Consider the following 16,199-nt stretch of genomic DNA (forward strand, 5'->3'; position numbering starts at 1 on the left):
AAGGAGGGGAGCCCTGTCCTGGGAGTCGGAATGGTGTCCACCAGGCCCAGCTGCGCATTGACACTCTGGAAGGTACAGGCCATGGTTTCATCTGCAGCCCTAGTGGATTGGGGCCCCAAGCGTTTTCTATCCACAGGTGGGTCTAGGACCATATTGAAATCCCCCCCCACCACCAGCATCCCGTGAATAAACAATTTCAATCTGTCCTTCACTCCCTCCCAGAATTGTGCCTGGCCTTCATTGGGACCGTACACAACTGCCAGAGTCAGAGGGGAGCCCCGCAAAGATCCCCTTGCCAGCAGATATCGGCCCTCTGTGTCCTTCACCGTGGCTTCCACTTCAAAGCCAACCTCCCTTGCTAGCAGTATGGCTACCCCCCTTTTCTTGGTTCTGTGGGATGCACTGAGGACCTCCCCAATCCTGTCTCCTCGCAATTTCGGTTCCTTCCTCCGAGCCCAGTGTGTTTCCTGAAGAAATAGCAGGTCAAGCTTTGCCCTCCTGAATTCCCTGCAGACTAAGGATCTCTTGGTTGGGGTGTTCAACCCCCGCACATTAAGGGAACCCACGCCCAGGGCAGGCAAATCCTCAGCCATTGTCTAGGATCAACTTCTTACTGGATAGCTGGCTCATGGCACTTTTCCTTTCCTGCTCCTTTTGTGTTATAACCTGATCTCCCTTACCCCCTCCCCCACCCCCCAGGTGGGCCTTAGACGTGTCCCCAACTGCCCCCTGGTCCCCCCTTCAAACTGAACAACCCCAACTATTCCCTCGACCCCCACCCCCCACCGTGGCATCCAGCCAAATAGTTCCACCATTGCTGGTAATTGGCCGGACCACCAGCCTACCGCCTCCGGCTGGGCTAATATCAGAAATCACTTCTCCTTGAGCCCCTCCCTTTCCCACTGCTCCCCCCAAAGCCACCTCCCTCAGGTAGCCGCCATACTTGCTGTTTTGGGAGGCCCCTTACGTCCTTGGACCCCATGGTCCTGGAAGTCAACTCGTCTTTGAGCCAGGTCGGACGCTGTGATCGTGAACCAAGTCCTTTGCCCGGTTTCCCCGTGCCCCTTTTGCACTTCCAGATTGTAGTTTAAGCTACCAGACTATCCCAGGCCCGACCGGCCCGCTTCTCCATGTCCGGGTCAGCGTCCTCCCTGTCCGTCGTCGGGGACGGCGGGTTCAGTTTCTTAAATTTCCGTGGACCCGTCTTCTTTCTCCTCTCTCCTTGTGATCCGCGTTCTCTGGCTCCTTCCGCTTCAAATCCCGTGGTTTCCCTCCGCGGGGACGGGTCTGACACGTACTCTTGGATGGCTCCCCTTATGTCGTCCTCTGTGATCAGGGTCAACCGTTGACCCTCGTACTCGAACGAGAGGGAGAAGGCGTACCCCCATCTATAGCGCACCCCCTTCCCTTTTAGCATTTGTGTCAGAGGGCTGCACATCCTGCATTTGGCCAGCGTGTATGAGGAGAGGTCCTGTAAGATGGACACTTGTGCATCGTTATAGGTAATCTCCCGTGTCTTTCTGGCCTCCTCCAGAACCTTCGCTTTCTCAGTGTAGTAGTGAAAGCGGACTAGAATTGACCGGGGGCCCCCAGCTCTGCCCCCCGCTCTGTGGACCCGATCAAACGTTGGTTCGGTCGTCATCTCGTCCGTGAAAAGGAGAGTGATGATGTCCCTCACCACCCGGTTTAATTCTCTTTCCGTTTCTCCCTCTGACTCCGGCACCCCAATGATTCTGAGGTTGTTCCTCCGTTCTCTATTTTTGAAGTCGTCCATTTGCCTGGCCCTCTCCTGGTCTCTTTTTTCAAGGGCGGTTATTCTCAGGGACATGTCCATCTCTTGGGTCGCTGCTGAGGGATAGTTGGCCTCCAGCTGCAACAGTCTGTCCTCGACCTTGTCCACTCTACGGTCCATGTTCTCCATTTTCTGGGCAATGTCCTCCCGCATGTCTCTGATCTCCTGCAGGACCGAGGCAAAGCCCTTTTCCATTGTAAGGGTGGGCGGGGGCGAGGTCTCGGGCCGGGACATTCTGGTCGACCGTTCCAGATCGCTAATCTCCCTTCTGGCGTCCTGGTAGCGGTACTCCTGGAGTGTATGGCGCCAGCTCATCCGATCTCCTTTTCTCTCCCTCCGGCCGGTGGTCCTCGGGGGCCGATTATCCCACTGGGGGACTACCCTCTCTCCTACGGGCAAAACCGCTCCGTCGGGAGCTAACTTTGAGCTAACTTTGAGTGTGTCGAATTGTGATCGGATGAGGGTCCAAGCTAGGCCTCCGGCGTGCTGGTTACATACTATGGGCCATGTTTACTTCAGAGTTCGTCTCCAGGCGGGCACTCGCCTTGGGAAGGGGCCCAGGGGCCACCACCTGCGTAAGTCTCCTCCCGCCTGGGCCTCTCGCCAGCCATGTCCCGTTGCTGTCCGCTGTCCACCGCTCTGATGGCCCTCGCCAGGATCCGCTGGACGGGGCCTTGGCGCCCCTGTTGCTCAACTCTGTGTCCGGGAGCTCGGGTCAAGCGGGCTGCCTCTCCTTTGGCGGGTCCGCGGCTCGAGTTGCCGCCGCCTGGGGCTTCCGCTCTGCGCTGGTACCGTTCTCCTGTGCCGCAGGGCCCCGACGTTGGAGTCCCCGCCGGAGCGCCGGCGTGCTCTGTGACCAGAGTAGGGAGGAGGGGTCAGGTGCACCTGCAGGCCTCAACGGCAACCGCGCACCACGACTCCCGGCGCAGCTCTGGAGGCGGGCAGGGCCTCTCATGGATTCTCTTGTTGGGCTGCAAGGCCTCGTTCTCGGGCACCCAAGGGTCTTTCGGCGTCGCTCTTTCGCCCGGGGGGGGGTCCCCTGGGGTTCACCGCCACCGAGGGCCACAGATATTTTGTGGAGGGTTGGCAGGGGGGGCTCAATCCCTAAACACAGCCCAGTTTCGGCAGGAGCAGCGTCTTCAGGCAGCCATCGCCTGTGCGCCCCCTGGTGGCCTCCTGATGTGTTAGTTTAAGGTTACTAAACTATAGAATGTCTTTGGTTTCAGGTAGAATCATGATGCTAGTGATGCTGAACAAGGGAAAGTATTTAGGGAGCGCAGCTGAAGGAAAGTAGAGCAGGCGATTGGATGGTAGGTGCTCAGATGCAATCAAGCAATAATCAGGGATTATACTGGTTTGAAGAGAAATAGACGTTTTGGGATTGTTAAAGCAGATGTAGAAATGGTCTACTGCATCACACTTACCCAATGCCTCTTCTGGGGTCCGCGACTCTGCTTGAAAGGGGAGACCACCAAATGGTTGGCCTCCTGTGGTGCAGGTGTCAGGATAGAAGGATTGAGGCTTGCTAGGCTGCAGACAGGTGGGGCGATGCCACTTGAAAACCCTGGTACACTACAGAGAGAAAGGGAACAAACAAGAAAATGGTCATGATAATAGACAAACCACTAGTGTTCACAAAAATTACACGTTAAAAGAGAATACCCTTTTTTTTAATGGAATTTGATATGGTCTGACCAGTCAAGAAATGCATATTAATGAGGTACTTCAGTTTTGGTTTTACTTGTGGGAATTTTAGCTCAGATGGTCTTATGTTCTGCATATTCCTAGGTCAAAACTGGTCAATTCAAATGGGGCCTCCAGGCTGCTATGATATATAGGATTACACCCTATGCCCGAATGATACTGCTTTGCAGAGGTGTGATATGGGATGTTCCCTTGCACGTTCTGAAACGAAGGAACAACAGCACCATTTAAAGTGCTTATTTGGAAATGTGTGAACCCAAATCGTTTTTTGCTTTTCCACCACAGACTTTACCTCTCAACACGTGATTACGAGGAGAGTGTCACCCCCTTCGGTCTCATTTTCACTCTCCTTGTTGTCACAAGCTTTCAGTTCTCACCAAAAAGATTTATTAGAAAGTAAATGCTAAAAGGTGGTGGGAGGGAAAGAGGGTAGATGAATATGAATGACAATAGATTCAATTTCTCACTAGTCTCCCTCCATCTCTTTCTTCAGCACATCTGGTGACATTCCCTAGGATGTTGGTCTAAATGTCTTGTGGGCCTGATAGAGTTCAAAACTCAAACTAAACTCTCCAGTTCCATCAAAGTAAAAAGTCCCTGATCTCTTCCTTCAGCCTGGAGGGGCACAAGCCATCCCTTTTACTTCTCCTGCGATTGGCCGTAACACAGCAGGCCTCATTAGCAAATGTTCCACTGCCTGGGAAACTCTCGACATTGCCAAGTTACTTGCAGTCTTTTCAGAGTTGCTACTCCCTGTAACTTCCTCGATCCGAAGACCTACTTCTTGCTGGTTGAATAAGGAAGGGGGATGATAAATGCTCTTCTTTCTGTCCTACTTCTTTAAGACACAAGTCAGCCAATAGTTCATAGCTTTGTAGGAGGTGGTCCAGTCTTAAAGCATGTGCTGTGGACCTACAAGGCTTCCTAGTGATTCCTCTTTACCAGGGTCCTCATCCTAGTGTCCCCAGGCATTTTCTTAACACCTAGCTGTGTTCTCTTACCTTGAGGATCCAAGCTAGTCCCCTCTTCTCCCTCTCTAACCTCCACCCATCCTAAATGGATGCCATTTAACATTGGGATCCCTCTCTTGCTCCCCTAGTAGTAATCACCTTTTCCTCCTTACCCCCACTTCTCTCTCCTTTTTACTGGTGTTATTCAAGTCTTTCTACACCACCTGCACCATACTTTCCCCCTACTCCTCACTCCTCTCTTCTCTTCTCCTCTTTCCAGTTGGTTCGCATGTCTATCTCAGTCTCCTCTATTAGTTGTCCTTCCTCCTCCAATTCCTCTTCCTCTTTCCTCACTTTCCACTTCCCTTCCATGACGGTACTTGGGCATCTGACTATTTTAATACCTACTCCTCTTTTCCCAAACCCTTCTTTCTCCAAACTCTCCCCTTTTGTCTGCCACACTTCCTCCTTCCCATCTTTTTTGAGATGTACCTCCTACCTCCCTCTGAAGATCTTTACCTGCTCCTTCTTCTTCTCTCCACTCTCCCGTTGCAATCCTGTTTAAAATCTTCTCACCTCTGGTCCGCTACTGTGCAGAGCGTGGAATCTCCACAATGGGAATACACATCTCTCTTCGGTCTCGCTGAATCTTTCCTAGTAAAGACAAACGCTGATGTCTATTTGCCTGCATGCTGTCAGGGACAATGCAGGGTTGTTTGTGGCATCGGGGTAGATCTGCGCATGCCGCTGGAACTTACTGACCTACTCAAGCCCTTAAAAGGGCAGAGGTTAGATTGGGAACCATGTGCCAACTCCCATCCTCACACCCACAGGGGAAGGCGGATACCCAAGGGGTTCTCCACTAACACCCCAGGTCTAGCATCACACTATGGGTGGTGGCCACTGGTCCTCTTGGCTACCTGCTTTCTCTCAAGAAGGGCCAGGCTGGGGAATTCGTCACTTATCACTGACCTACTCCATAGCCTCTTTCCTGGGTTTTTACTGGGGTCTGAACTGGGTTCAATGAAGTCTTGAGGCCACTGCATGTCCTGTTAGCTCTCACCTCTCTAACTTCATGGCACCTTCTTCTGGGATGTTGTCTTGGTTTTCTTGACTTTCCTGGAACAATCAGTTGAAGTGTGGGAGCTCCATACCAGAAGAGGACTGGTTTGTGTAGTTTTGGCATTAAGGGCAATTCTGGTTGCACAGTCTCTCCATCAATGGTTACGTAAAGACAGGCCTTAATATAAAGCTCCTGGACCGTGTGGACACCTCTGATTAGGACCATTTTATTTGACAGCAGCTCTACCGGAAATACCAGGATTCCCCTCACGGCTGACTGCTAAAGTCCCATATGACTATGGTCTCCTTTCCCGCACATTGACTGGTACGTAATAGGTCTTACCCAGTTTTACCCCGGCTAAAATATTTTGGCCTTTCTCCTGTTTGAGTTGGTCCGGGATGGATGAGTCGACCCACAGTGCTTCCCAAGTGACAGCGTCTTCAGTTGGAATGCAATAAATCATATCCATTGGACAAGTGACACTGTTGAGAAAGATGTCCTGGCTTCCAACAGGCAAGGCACTGGATTCTGGGTCATTTGGAAAGGGTGGCTTAAGGTTTCTTCTGTTCTGAAGCAAGTAGATGTAGAGGACTGAGGGGAGCCAGTTCTCTTCCCAGAATCTCTGCTCTTGGCTGGTTTCTTGAAGGGTACTGGTGATTTTGGACTTCATAACCACATAGATGGTTTGTCAGGGGTGAAACGCTATGATTATGTGTTTCAACTGTTGGGAACATTTGAACCATGTTGCTGTTTGTGTTACCTCCTCCAAGGTCGGTTGATGCCGCTGTTGCACCAGTCGCTGCCGAAGTCAAAGTTGAGAGTTTACAAGCTGCTCTAGCATTTGTTGATCTTTGAGTTCCTGCAAGGTAAACCTTCACAGTAATTTCCGAATCTTAAAGCAGGTCATGCAAGACATCTTTCATGGTGGTTCCAGCAGCAGTAATTTGATGTCTCAAACTTGTTGCTGGTGGAATTCCAAATCGTATCCCAGCCTCTCTACACTACCCCCACAGGGTTGTTAGTCCATCTGCATTCAGGACCTGGTAAACTGTCTGCAGGTCTCTTGTTAGCAGAGGTAGAATATATTGGGGTCATGATTGTTTGCCCCATTTTATTTACTAAACTACTCATGGTCTTCTGTTGGATTGAACTTTTGAAGTAGCACTTTCTGTGGAAATAGGTACCACCCTCTCTTCTCCAGTTGTTTCCTAACCTGTATTGTCCGGGCACAAATTGTTTAGGTTTTATCCCAATGCTGCTGGTCCACATCCCCAAGGTGTCCTTCAGCTCTGGAGGTTGAAGGGTTGGAAGCCTTCACTTCCGGGAACAGATTTTGTCATGGTAAATCTTTCAGGGGTTCTTTGGTCTCACTTTGTTTGCAGGGCTTATTCTTCCCTGGCCACCTGGACCATCCTCTGGGATTCCTCGCTGCTGCACTGACCTACAACTTAGTCGATGGAAGAAGTGTCATGTAAGCATAGGGGGGGAATTAGTAGGCCTTCATTAGAGTTTGGGTGTGGTAGATGGTCTTGCTGAGCTTCCCCTATATTTCCAAATCTTTCACAGCCATCCACCTGGAATCGTCCCCTGATCCTCTGCGGTTATTACTTCTGTACATCCCTGAAGAACCACTGGACGTTCTTGTGAGAGATGTGATGTCCACAAGATAAGAAGTGCCTCAAGGGACAGAGGCCTCTCCAAGGTTTGGGATGTTGAAATTAAGATGTAGTCGTCCCTCTTTTGTGTAGGCCGACTACCATATGTCACCATATGTCATGAAGTGACTTTGGGATGAACATGAACAAGATGTACTAGAAAGTAAGTATTACAAGCTGATGGAAGGAGTGTATGAGAGTAGATGAACATAAATGAAAATTGATTCATTTTCACACTAGTCCCTGCCAGCTTCTTCCCCACCCAAGATGACGTTTCCTAGGGTGTTGGTCTAAATTTCCAGTGGGCAGGATTGAGTTGTTAAGTAATAAAAATTAACTCCATGGTTTCAACAAAGTAAAACGTTTCTAATTTCAAACTCCAGAGCAGGGCATTCCCACCATGGCTCCTGTGATACATATTAACACAATCAGGCCTCATAAATTCTTTAAAATCCCAGTAGACCTGCAGGCCGAGTTTCTTAATTTACATACTCGACCTAAGAGAAGTGTTTTCTGTAAAATGATCACGTCACTTCATATTTGGTGCAATACTGTCACCCAAAGTCCAGCCATGCCCAGTGACACTTGCATCTGCCATTTACTGCAAACAATGTTTGCTTGCAGAAAATGTCAAATGTTTCAAACATTCCCATACTCACCAGAAAGGTTGGGCACCATGAAAATGATACTAACTCGCCCTTGATAAAATCGCTGTGCTAATACGAGTGGGCTAGTAAATTTTGCAATACCTGACAAGAGCTCCACAAGATTGTCCTCTTAACCAAAAGTTCCACTGTTTGTTGATCTCACATTGTTCCCAAGCCACTTATATTCTTTTTGGGGCTGCTCCAACCTGCTACCACCGCCTCAATCCCCCAGACAATCTTCTTGCCGGTTGAGCACAGTGGGGGAGAAGTGCTCCTTTTCCCACCTTCCTTATTTAAGACACCAGCTCACCAAAAGTTTGTAGCTTCATGGGAGAACGTCACAGATGGCTGAGCAGGTGCAGTGGACCTGCAGAACTACCCGGAAAACTCACATTTCCAAGGCCCTCATCCTATTACTTCCCCACGTTTCTGTTCTCCTCAACTCCTAGTGAGCTGGGTGTTCCTACCAAGCACTAAGGTAGTCGTGCTGTTATCCATTTCTCTCTCTCTCTCTCTCTCTCTATCTCTCTCTCTCTCTCTCTCTCTCTCTCTCTCTCTCTCTCTTTGTCCACCTCCTCATTACCCAGCCAGGTTCATGTACCACCACCCCTCCTAAACGTATTCCACTTAATGTTGAATCCCTCTCTTGCCTTCTCCTTCTTTCTTCTACACTGCTTGTTATACCCTCCTTTTCCTCCTTGCCATGCTCCTCTCGCTCTCCTTTCTACTGTTGTCATTCCAGCCTTTCCACACCACCTGTATCACACAATCCTCTGTCTTCTCTCTTCTCCCCAACTGATACTCAGGTGTCTCTCCTCCTCCTCTATTAGTTGTCTTTCCTCCACGAATTCAACTTCCTCCTTCTCTGCTCGACACATCCTTCCGATATTGGTACTTGGGCCTCTGACCTCCTCATTGCAATTTACTACCTCCTCCTCTTTACCCACCTCCATCTCTTTCTCCAAATTCCCTCCCTTTACCTTCTATGCTTCCCCCTTTCCACCTTTTCCAGCTTTAGCTCTGTCCTTCCTCTGTGGATCTTTATTGTTTTCTCTTCCTTTCCCAACGTTGCCCTTTCTTTCCTGTCTCACTCATAATCACCTCAATTCTGGCCTGCCACTCTCCTCTAAAGGGGCCATTTGGCTAACCCCCTTCCCCACAATAAGGGTCAGGCTGGTGTTGGCTTAGGTATAGCAGAGGGACTGCGGGTCACACTACAAGCTCACCGTCCAAGCTCCCAGGGCCCAATGAACCCTTCCCCAGTGCACAGACGGAGTACTCAGCCAAGGGCAAGTTAGAACTGTCGTTTATTACACAAACAGACACAGATCATACAGAACATTTGAAATCTCCTGTACTCACAACTTCTAAGCCAGTGTTGGGTCATTTTATTAGATTTCTACGTCACAACATGGGGCTCTTCCCCAAAAACCTATGAGAAGACAGGATTGGGTAGTTGGGGTGCTAGTGCCTATGCATGGCACCTATAGATACTGATCTATTGGTCCTAACATGTCATGTGGCTTGCATGCCCCTTCCCCAAGAAACTATATATTACATTGTTGCAGGGTCGCAGGATTACCATTGGCCCTTTCCCTCTGCCATCCACCCCTGGATTTCTGTCCGCTGATTGGTTGGAGCTGGTCTCCCCAGGCCTGGGCCCAGCTCTGTTCTCTGCACTCAGTGCACCTTCTCAAGTTGATGAGAAAGACTGTGTGTTCCCAATGTAACCATTAGTGCCACCATTTTGCCTGTGAGAATGCCCTCAGCGTTGCACCTTTGTTAAAGAATCCATGTTTCACTTAATGTCTGTGTTGCTGAGAGCCATTTGTTTCCCCACCGTGGGTGAATGACTGTTGTCTGGCTCACCGCATCACATGATTGAGGACCGCAAAATCGAGCTCTCTGGTCTGCAATTTATGAGGATTTATATTCTGCTCTTCTGCTGATGGCTCCGTGTCTCTTAGCTTCGGAATGTGTTGTTTGTCTCTTACCTTGGCTGAGAGCCATGGCCTGCTGTTCTGTGCAGCTTAGTTTTGCTTTTCTTCGTCTCTCATCCTGTGGCTTGAGGCCTCATGTAAACTCATCATAGTTATACTATGACTTCAATATATCTATACCGTACTATGTTTCCTACAGGTTAGAAGCAGTTGGTTCTTCCAGGCTTCTTATATGATCCTGTAGTTCCATAGGGTTAGTTGCGATAAGCGTCTGCAAGCTTGCTCTGCATCACTTCCTTTGCCTTGCATTCAGCGTTTCTGCACTTGGCTAATGAGAAAAATAATAAAAGCTTTTGACAGTGGGCCTCATTAAAACCCAGGCGTTAAGGGGTTAACAGGGCCGTAAAAGGTGTCGGCGCCGTTAAACCCTTAACGCCTGATTACGAGGTCCCTTTGCGGGTTGCACTTTAATGCCTGCTTTTAGCAGGTGTTAAAAAACCAACCCGCAAAGGGACCTAGGAGCTAATTACGGCACCATAATTTACGGTGCCGTAATTAGCGCCTTCCCCATTCCCATTGAGCCCTATGGGCCAAAAATGGGAATGGGGAAGGGGCCATGGTGAATGGAGAATTACCGCCCCGCCAACCTTGGAATGGGGCGGTAATTCCGCCATTCACCATGGTGGACCCCGGCATGGACCATGGTGCTAATAGCACCATGGTTTAGCGCCATGGTCGTAATGAGGCCCAGTATGTATATGCATCTGTCCTCTAGCTACAGAACTGTGTAAGCATGTTCTTCGTGTGAGCACGTGTGTGGCCATGTAACTTTGTGCATGACTGCGAGTTTGCTTCACGACCAACTTTGCTATGTCATGGTGTCACTAATGATGTCAGCACAATGGTTTTTCATTGTTAGTCAATCTGATCCATCGAGGCATTTGCATCCATGATCAGGGTAGCAGCACCTGTATCCATAAAGACATTGGGCCTCATTACAAATCAGGCGGTCCGGAAATAACGGTGGCGGTAAACCCGCCGCCACCGTTGTTTCCGGACCGCCTGATCCCGACTCCTGCAGGCGGGAGGTGATGTTGGACGAGGAAACACCGGCAGCATTACGAGATGCTGCCGGTCTTTCCATGACTCAATGGGAAGGGGGATTAACACCATTCCACCTCCGTGATTCCTGGGAAACCGGGGTTGTAATGCCCCGGTAATTCTGGGAATCACTGAGGCGGAATGGTAATACGAGTCCGGCGGTAACCAGGCCCATTGATTGGATACGGTTTGAATGGCTGTCTAAGAGAGAATATCTGTTCACATATGTGGATGTCAATGGCCCTCCGGGGGCTGTCCAAACAGTGAGTTGCATCTTGCGTTCTTGACTCTTCGTGCTGTCATGATCATGGGGGTGATGAGGGGCATCCCAGGGACCCTCTCTTCACTGGGGTCTTTGTTACACTACAAGCCCTTTGCCATACATCGATTTCAGAAGGTTAACCCTCCCAAAAATGTTAACAGGATCCAAAACACTGTGTATCTACCATGATCCTTATCCTAAACCATTCAGCTTCACCCTCATCAGAAATTCTACAGGTTGAGAGGAATGTTTCTGATAGATCTAAATGGGTAAATTTCATAATCCCCTTGTATTACGTGGCTGTATCTTCACCACGACTACTGTCCCTCTTTGGTAGGAAGTCTCTTTTTCACCAAACATCTGTCTCTTGTGCTTTTTGATGATGAGACTGTGGAAAGAAGAGGCAAGGTGTATTACATATCTGTATTGTCTTTCCTTCTGAAAGGGAAGGAAAGGAGGTGAAAGTTCTAAAAAACAATGAGCTGTCCTTACTTAAGCCAAAATGGAGTCATACCATTGTCAAGGCTGCCTCTTCGAATTACCAGAGACAGGGAGAACCAAGCCGGCACTGTCCCAGCAAAACCAGAACAGGTAACATCAGCATGGGCATGCCAGAGAGGCCCACGGTAGAAAAGTGCATTTCACCACATGATAATGACTGCTTCCAAATAATGATCGTAGTCTTCTTGTCAGTACATTGTTGATACTTTCTTAATATACATAAAGCATCTTTGCTTCTATGACAATTTACTTGTTGCGTACGGTGCAGATTTCTTCACAAGCAGCAGAGCCGCACAGGAGCTTCCTCTCTGCCGGCGGGTCTGCACTTGCTGTGCTGCAACCCCCTGATGCTCCAGGCATCCTTCCCGCGCCACAAGCAGCATTACGCTGTAATGTGGGACGGAGCGACGTGGACAAAGCAGAGCATGTCACTACATCATCCCCATTTGCACCTAATAAAAGTTCACATTTGCAGAGATCAATAAAGTTCATACTGACTGACCCTCCCTGGAACTCGCATTCTTCTTTTGGGTCTCCCTTCACCTGATGGAGCATTTGTGTCATCCTCCTGCCGTTCCACAAATTCTCTGTATCTTCTATTTTCCTCCCCTCTGCTTGGCAAGGTCGTTACTTCATTGGTTGGTGCATTAAACGGTTTATTGGTTCTGTAAGGTGAGAGACTGTGAACTCTCAATGGCATACCCCTGGTGGGTGTCCCGCTTCTTTCTCTTCCTCTGGTAGATTGTTTGCCTGCCCATGAACCTCTTCTTTCCTCCTTCACTTCCTCTGGTTACTTGATGACAGTCAATGGTTGACTGTATTTGGATGAAGTGTACTTGTCTTTCTGGGGAATACGTATATTCACTACGTCTCCGACATGATCTCGCTGGTGAGTGTCGAGTTGCATGTGTCGAAGGTTTCTCTCTGATGCTGCTGGTTGGTTGCCACTGTTCTCATGATTTTAGGAATATCAATAATTTGCTCCACATTCCTCGGATGTGTCCATGCTGGGTTCATGTTGCAAAGAACCTATTCACCCATCTGGGTTAGTGCTAACGCAATGAGTAATAAATGCTCAAAGTTCTGTTTTGAAGCAATTGCATCAGTGATCAAAAAGGTGTCCTTGAAGGGATCTGTATTGGTTTTTGTGGCAGCTTTTGTTGTCCTGGCAGGACTGTCTAGAGCTTGTGCAGTGGCCTGACACTTATTTCAAAAAGGCATCAAGTGCCTGCCAGAGCCAGCTTAACGGCCCTTTGTAGCACGCTAATGTTATTCCATTAAAACGTTCTCTTTTGTGAGCCTTTTTGCCCATTTGGTCTAAAAAAAATTATTATGTTTCCAAAACACTTCTGACAATTATAGACATGTTATCTTTTGCACTTTCTCCTTCTCCTAGAGTGTTCATACAGGGACATTTTACCAGGACCAATGTGTTTGTCCTACAAGTCTAATAAGAAAACATTTGTCAAACAAAAACTATTTTTAAAACTTTCAAAAAGCCATCGAGACTTAATTTCTATTTTTGTTATAACCATTGTCACATGATAGTGTAGACAGACAACCACCCTGCATTCACAGCATTAGTTCTTTAACACGCTAACTGTAGACAGATCCTACAAACTGTAAACACGCACAATTTGTATGATATTGAAGCATTGCACTCCGTATCATACTACGCTGTCCCCTGCATCTCTGGAGGCACGTTACTTATGACCATTGCAGGCACCATGTGCAGATAAGGGCAGCAAATGCTAGTTGCTACAGTAGCGAATTTGGAGAAAAACGTCCACACCCTCCTGCGCCAGCTACTTCATCGTCCTCAGGGTAAAGGCACTACCTGCCATCTATGGATTACCAGCCTTCCACCAAGGTGTGTCCATTCAAATTTCCTTTTTGTAGTCTCCTAGTGCACTATCAATTCCATGGGCCAGTAATGACAGTCATACATGACACACTTGGAAGACATTACTGGATTAAACTTCCCTGCAGGCTCCTTTCCTTTCCACCCTTGGAACAGAAGGTCAGTACATGTTAACTGTTATGCGACCTGCCACGATGCTAAGGAACTGATGGCCAACTTTCACCAATGAATTTCAAGAAGTGCTTGCAAGCATTGCACAAGTGTTCATCAGGAAAATAAATATTGCCATATGACCCATTGGCATATGAACCAGCGGATAGTTCACTGCCATGATCCCGACAGTCTCTAGGGTCCATCGATGAGCGGAGACCTCTCACTGGGAGAAGTCATCAACTTTGCTAGGGAGATTGAATATTCAATTCAATGCATGCGCAAAGTCAAGAAACCCGAAGCCAACGCTGAGGTGCATGCTTGGACGAGGTCCTGTGATGAAAGGGACAGGACGTAACATAATGCTCGATTCAAACTAAAGATGTAATGGAGGTATGAAATACACAAGTGAACAGGATGCTCAAGGTTCTGTGTTACACACCCTACTCTAAATGAGGGATGCGAGGATACAGCAAGGTAGGTGATTTTGGCAATGGCCACCAAGGATGACTCGGACATGATTGAAGATGACATGGCAAATATGGTCATCAGCCTACTGAATGGTGGCTGTCCAGTTAAGGCTAAGAGACTATACTTTGAAGAGTGTATTGATGAATCGGTTCTAAACCCCTTAGCAAACTCACAATACACAATAATCCTTTTAGGAACTTACTTTACTAAGTATGAAGGCATTTTTGAATTGCTTGAAATGGAGGTAGGGGTTATGCAGGAAACAAAATCCAACTCCTAGGGTACAGATGTCTCGGAATTCTAGGGTTGTACCACAACTGGCAAAGTACATGCTTTATGCAAAGATCTGGCAATTCTAGGATGGGACAACCAACGCCTGCTGAAACTCCAATTAGACCCGTGTGTCGATGACCGTGTGCTTTTATTGGTACCTCCAAAATGCTTTGATTTTCTTCTAAACTATTCTTCAGTTCTCTGTAGCAAGGCAGTAATGCTCGATACATGCACAAGATTCTACTGAGACCAGATGATGTAACTGCCAAGCATATCGCTCGTTCTGTCCCACGTATAAGCTCAAAAAGTCCACTTTTATCTGACCAGAGAAGACTTAACATCAACGCTGTCATCGACTCAAAGCCCTCCCACGCTGCATTGAATTGTGCTCCGTCTCAATGATGTAATATATTTCACCAAACTGCTTCTATACACTACTCCCCTCTGTATGGTCTGAAGATGATCTCGTAATGACACCCCCCTCATCTCTACAGTCTGACAGTGGCCTCATCTGCACCTCCTCTCTCTCAGGAGGCATCATGAAAAAGCCCTCCCAGGTGCTTCTAAAATCCTGAACATGGGCTGTCACCTGCACCTTTTTGTTTTCTCATATATCTGAAGATGGTATTCTACATGGGCCAGTCCATTCTTCCCCTGATCCGAAAATGGCCTTCCATCTACTCTTCTCTGTGGGTAGGTCTGAAGGTGGCCTACTGTCTATCTAACACTGTGATTACGAATCACACCTACATCACGTCCCTCTGTGGGTTCTGAATATGCATCCCAACTTGCCTCCCTTCTCTTGCTGGGCTCTGAAGATGGATTCCTACCGGCATCACCGTCCTACACCCGAGCACCATTGAAGGCCTCTGGCATGTCTCACCTCCTCCTCAGCTTGGATTCAGATGTGTCGCAGATCCTCTTCCATGACTGCTCCACTTTGGGAATCCGATCAATGGTGATGACAGGCACCTGTTGAAGAAACAATAAGCTTGTCATCTCGCATCCCAACACATGGCTAGTCCTGATTTTAGGATCAGTCGAATCACCTGCTAGGATGGAACATTTCATTAAACAAACATTTAATTCCTCTTCTAAACAGTCACGCCATTTTTTTTAAAACATTTTTTTTTTAAACTTTTATTTATTGGCATAAAGGTTAAGACATGCACAGTTCAAATTACATAGCAATGAGCTGAATACATAACCGTACAATTGGCACCACACCATGGTTAAATTATACATCTCAAATTGATAACGACTGACATCGCGGAGAGGCGTCAAGAAGCACAAAGGAAAAGCAAAAACCAATAGGAGAAGTTAGATCACCCGTGGCATGTCGGATTGTCCTGGTAGGGGAGAGGAGGTCAATTCCGCTTCGTCTCTGCCATTTAAGTAGCTACAAAATTCCGACCAGACATTTTTGGGCCGAGATGTCGGAGGTAGAGATCCAATGTATTCCTCTTCGCACATTTGTGTCCAGGTAAGGGCCTTCAGCCACATCATAAAAGTGGGAGGATTGCGGCGCTTCCAGCATTGCAATATGCATCTTTTGGCCACCATAACACTTACATTCACAAATTTTGACATTCTCCTTACATTCTCACCTTCCCAAGCACCAAACAGTAGGGCAAGTGGCTCCATATTCACCGGAGAACCAACTATTTCGGAGAGTGCCTCTGTCACGGCCGTCCAGAACGTGTTGAGGGCGGGGCAAGCCCAGAACATGTGTACGTGGTCTGCTTCACAGGATTTGCATTTGGGGTACACAGGGGTCGGGGTGCCTGTAAATGACGGAACTCTATACGGTGTGTAATAGAGCCTATTAA

General features: G+C 48.1%; 1 protein-coding gene across 2 annotated transcripts in view; it reads right to left on the reverse strand.

Annotated features, from left to right (window-relative positions):
• The window catches only part of LOC138534214 (uncharacterized), a 290,831-nt gene that overhangs the window by 198,397 nt on the left and 76,235 nt on the right, over nt 1-16,199 (reverse strand). For both annotated transcript variants that reach the window (XR_011284875.1, XM_069641205.1), the window contains exons 2-3: nt 15,254-15,342; nt 3,217-3,364 (exon numbers count right to left, since the gene is read on the reverse strand). Coding sequence is in view for 1 of the 2 variants with exons in the window: in XM_069641205.1 (XP_069497306.1) it covers nt 3,217-3,364; nt 15,254-15,342 (237 nt within the window). In the remaining variant the exon portion in view is untranslated. The remainder of the gene's footprint in view (nt 1-3,216; nt 3,365-15,253; nt 15,343-16,199) is intronic.

The sequence above is a fragment of the Ambystoma mexicanum genome, chromosome 1q, assembly GCF_040938575.1.
Source record: "Ambystoma mexicanum isolate Mex_15411 chromosome 1q, UKY_AmexF1_1, whole genome shotgun sequence".
Taxonomy (NCBI): Eukaryota; Metazoa; Chordata; class Amphibia; order Caudata; family Ambystomatidae; genus Ambystoma; species Ambystoma mexicanum.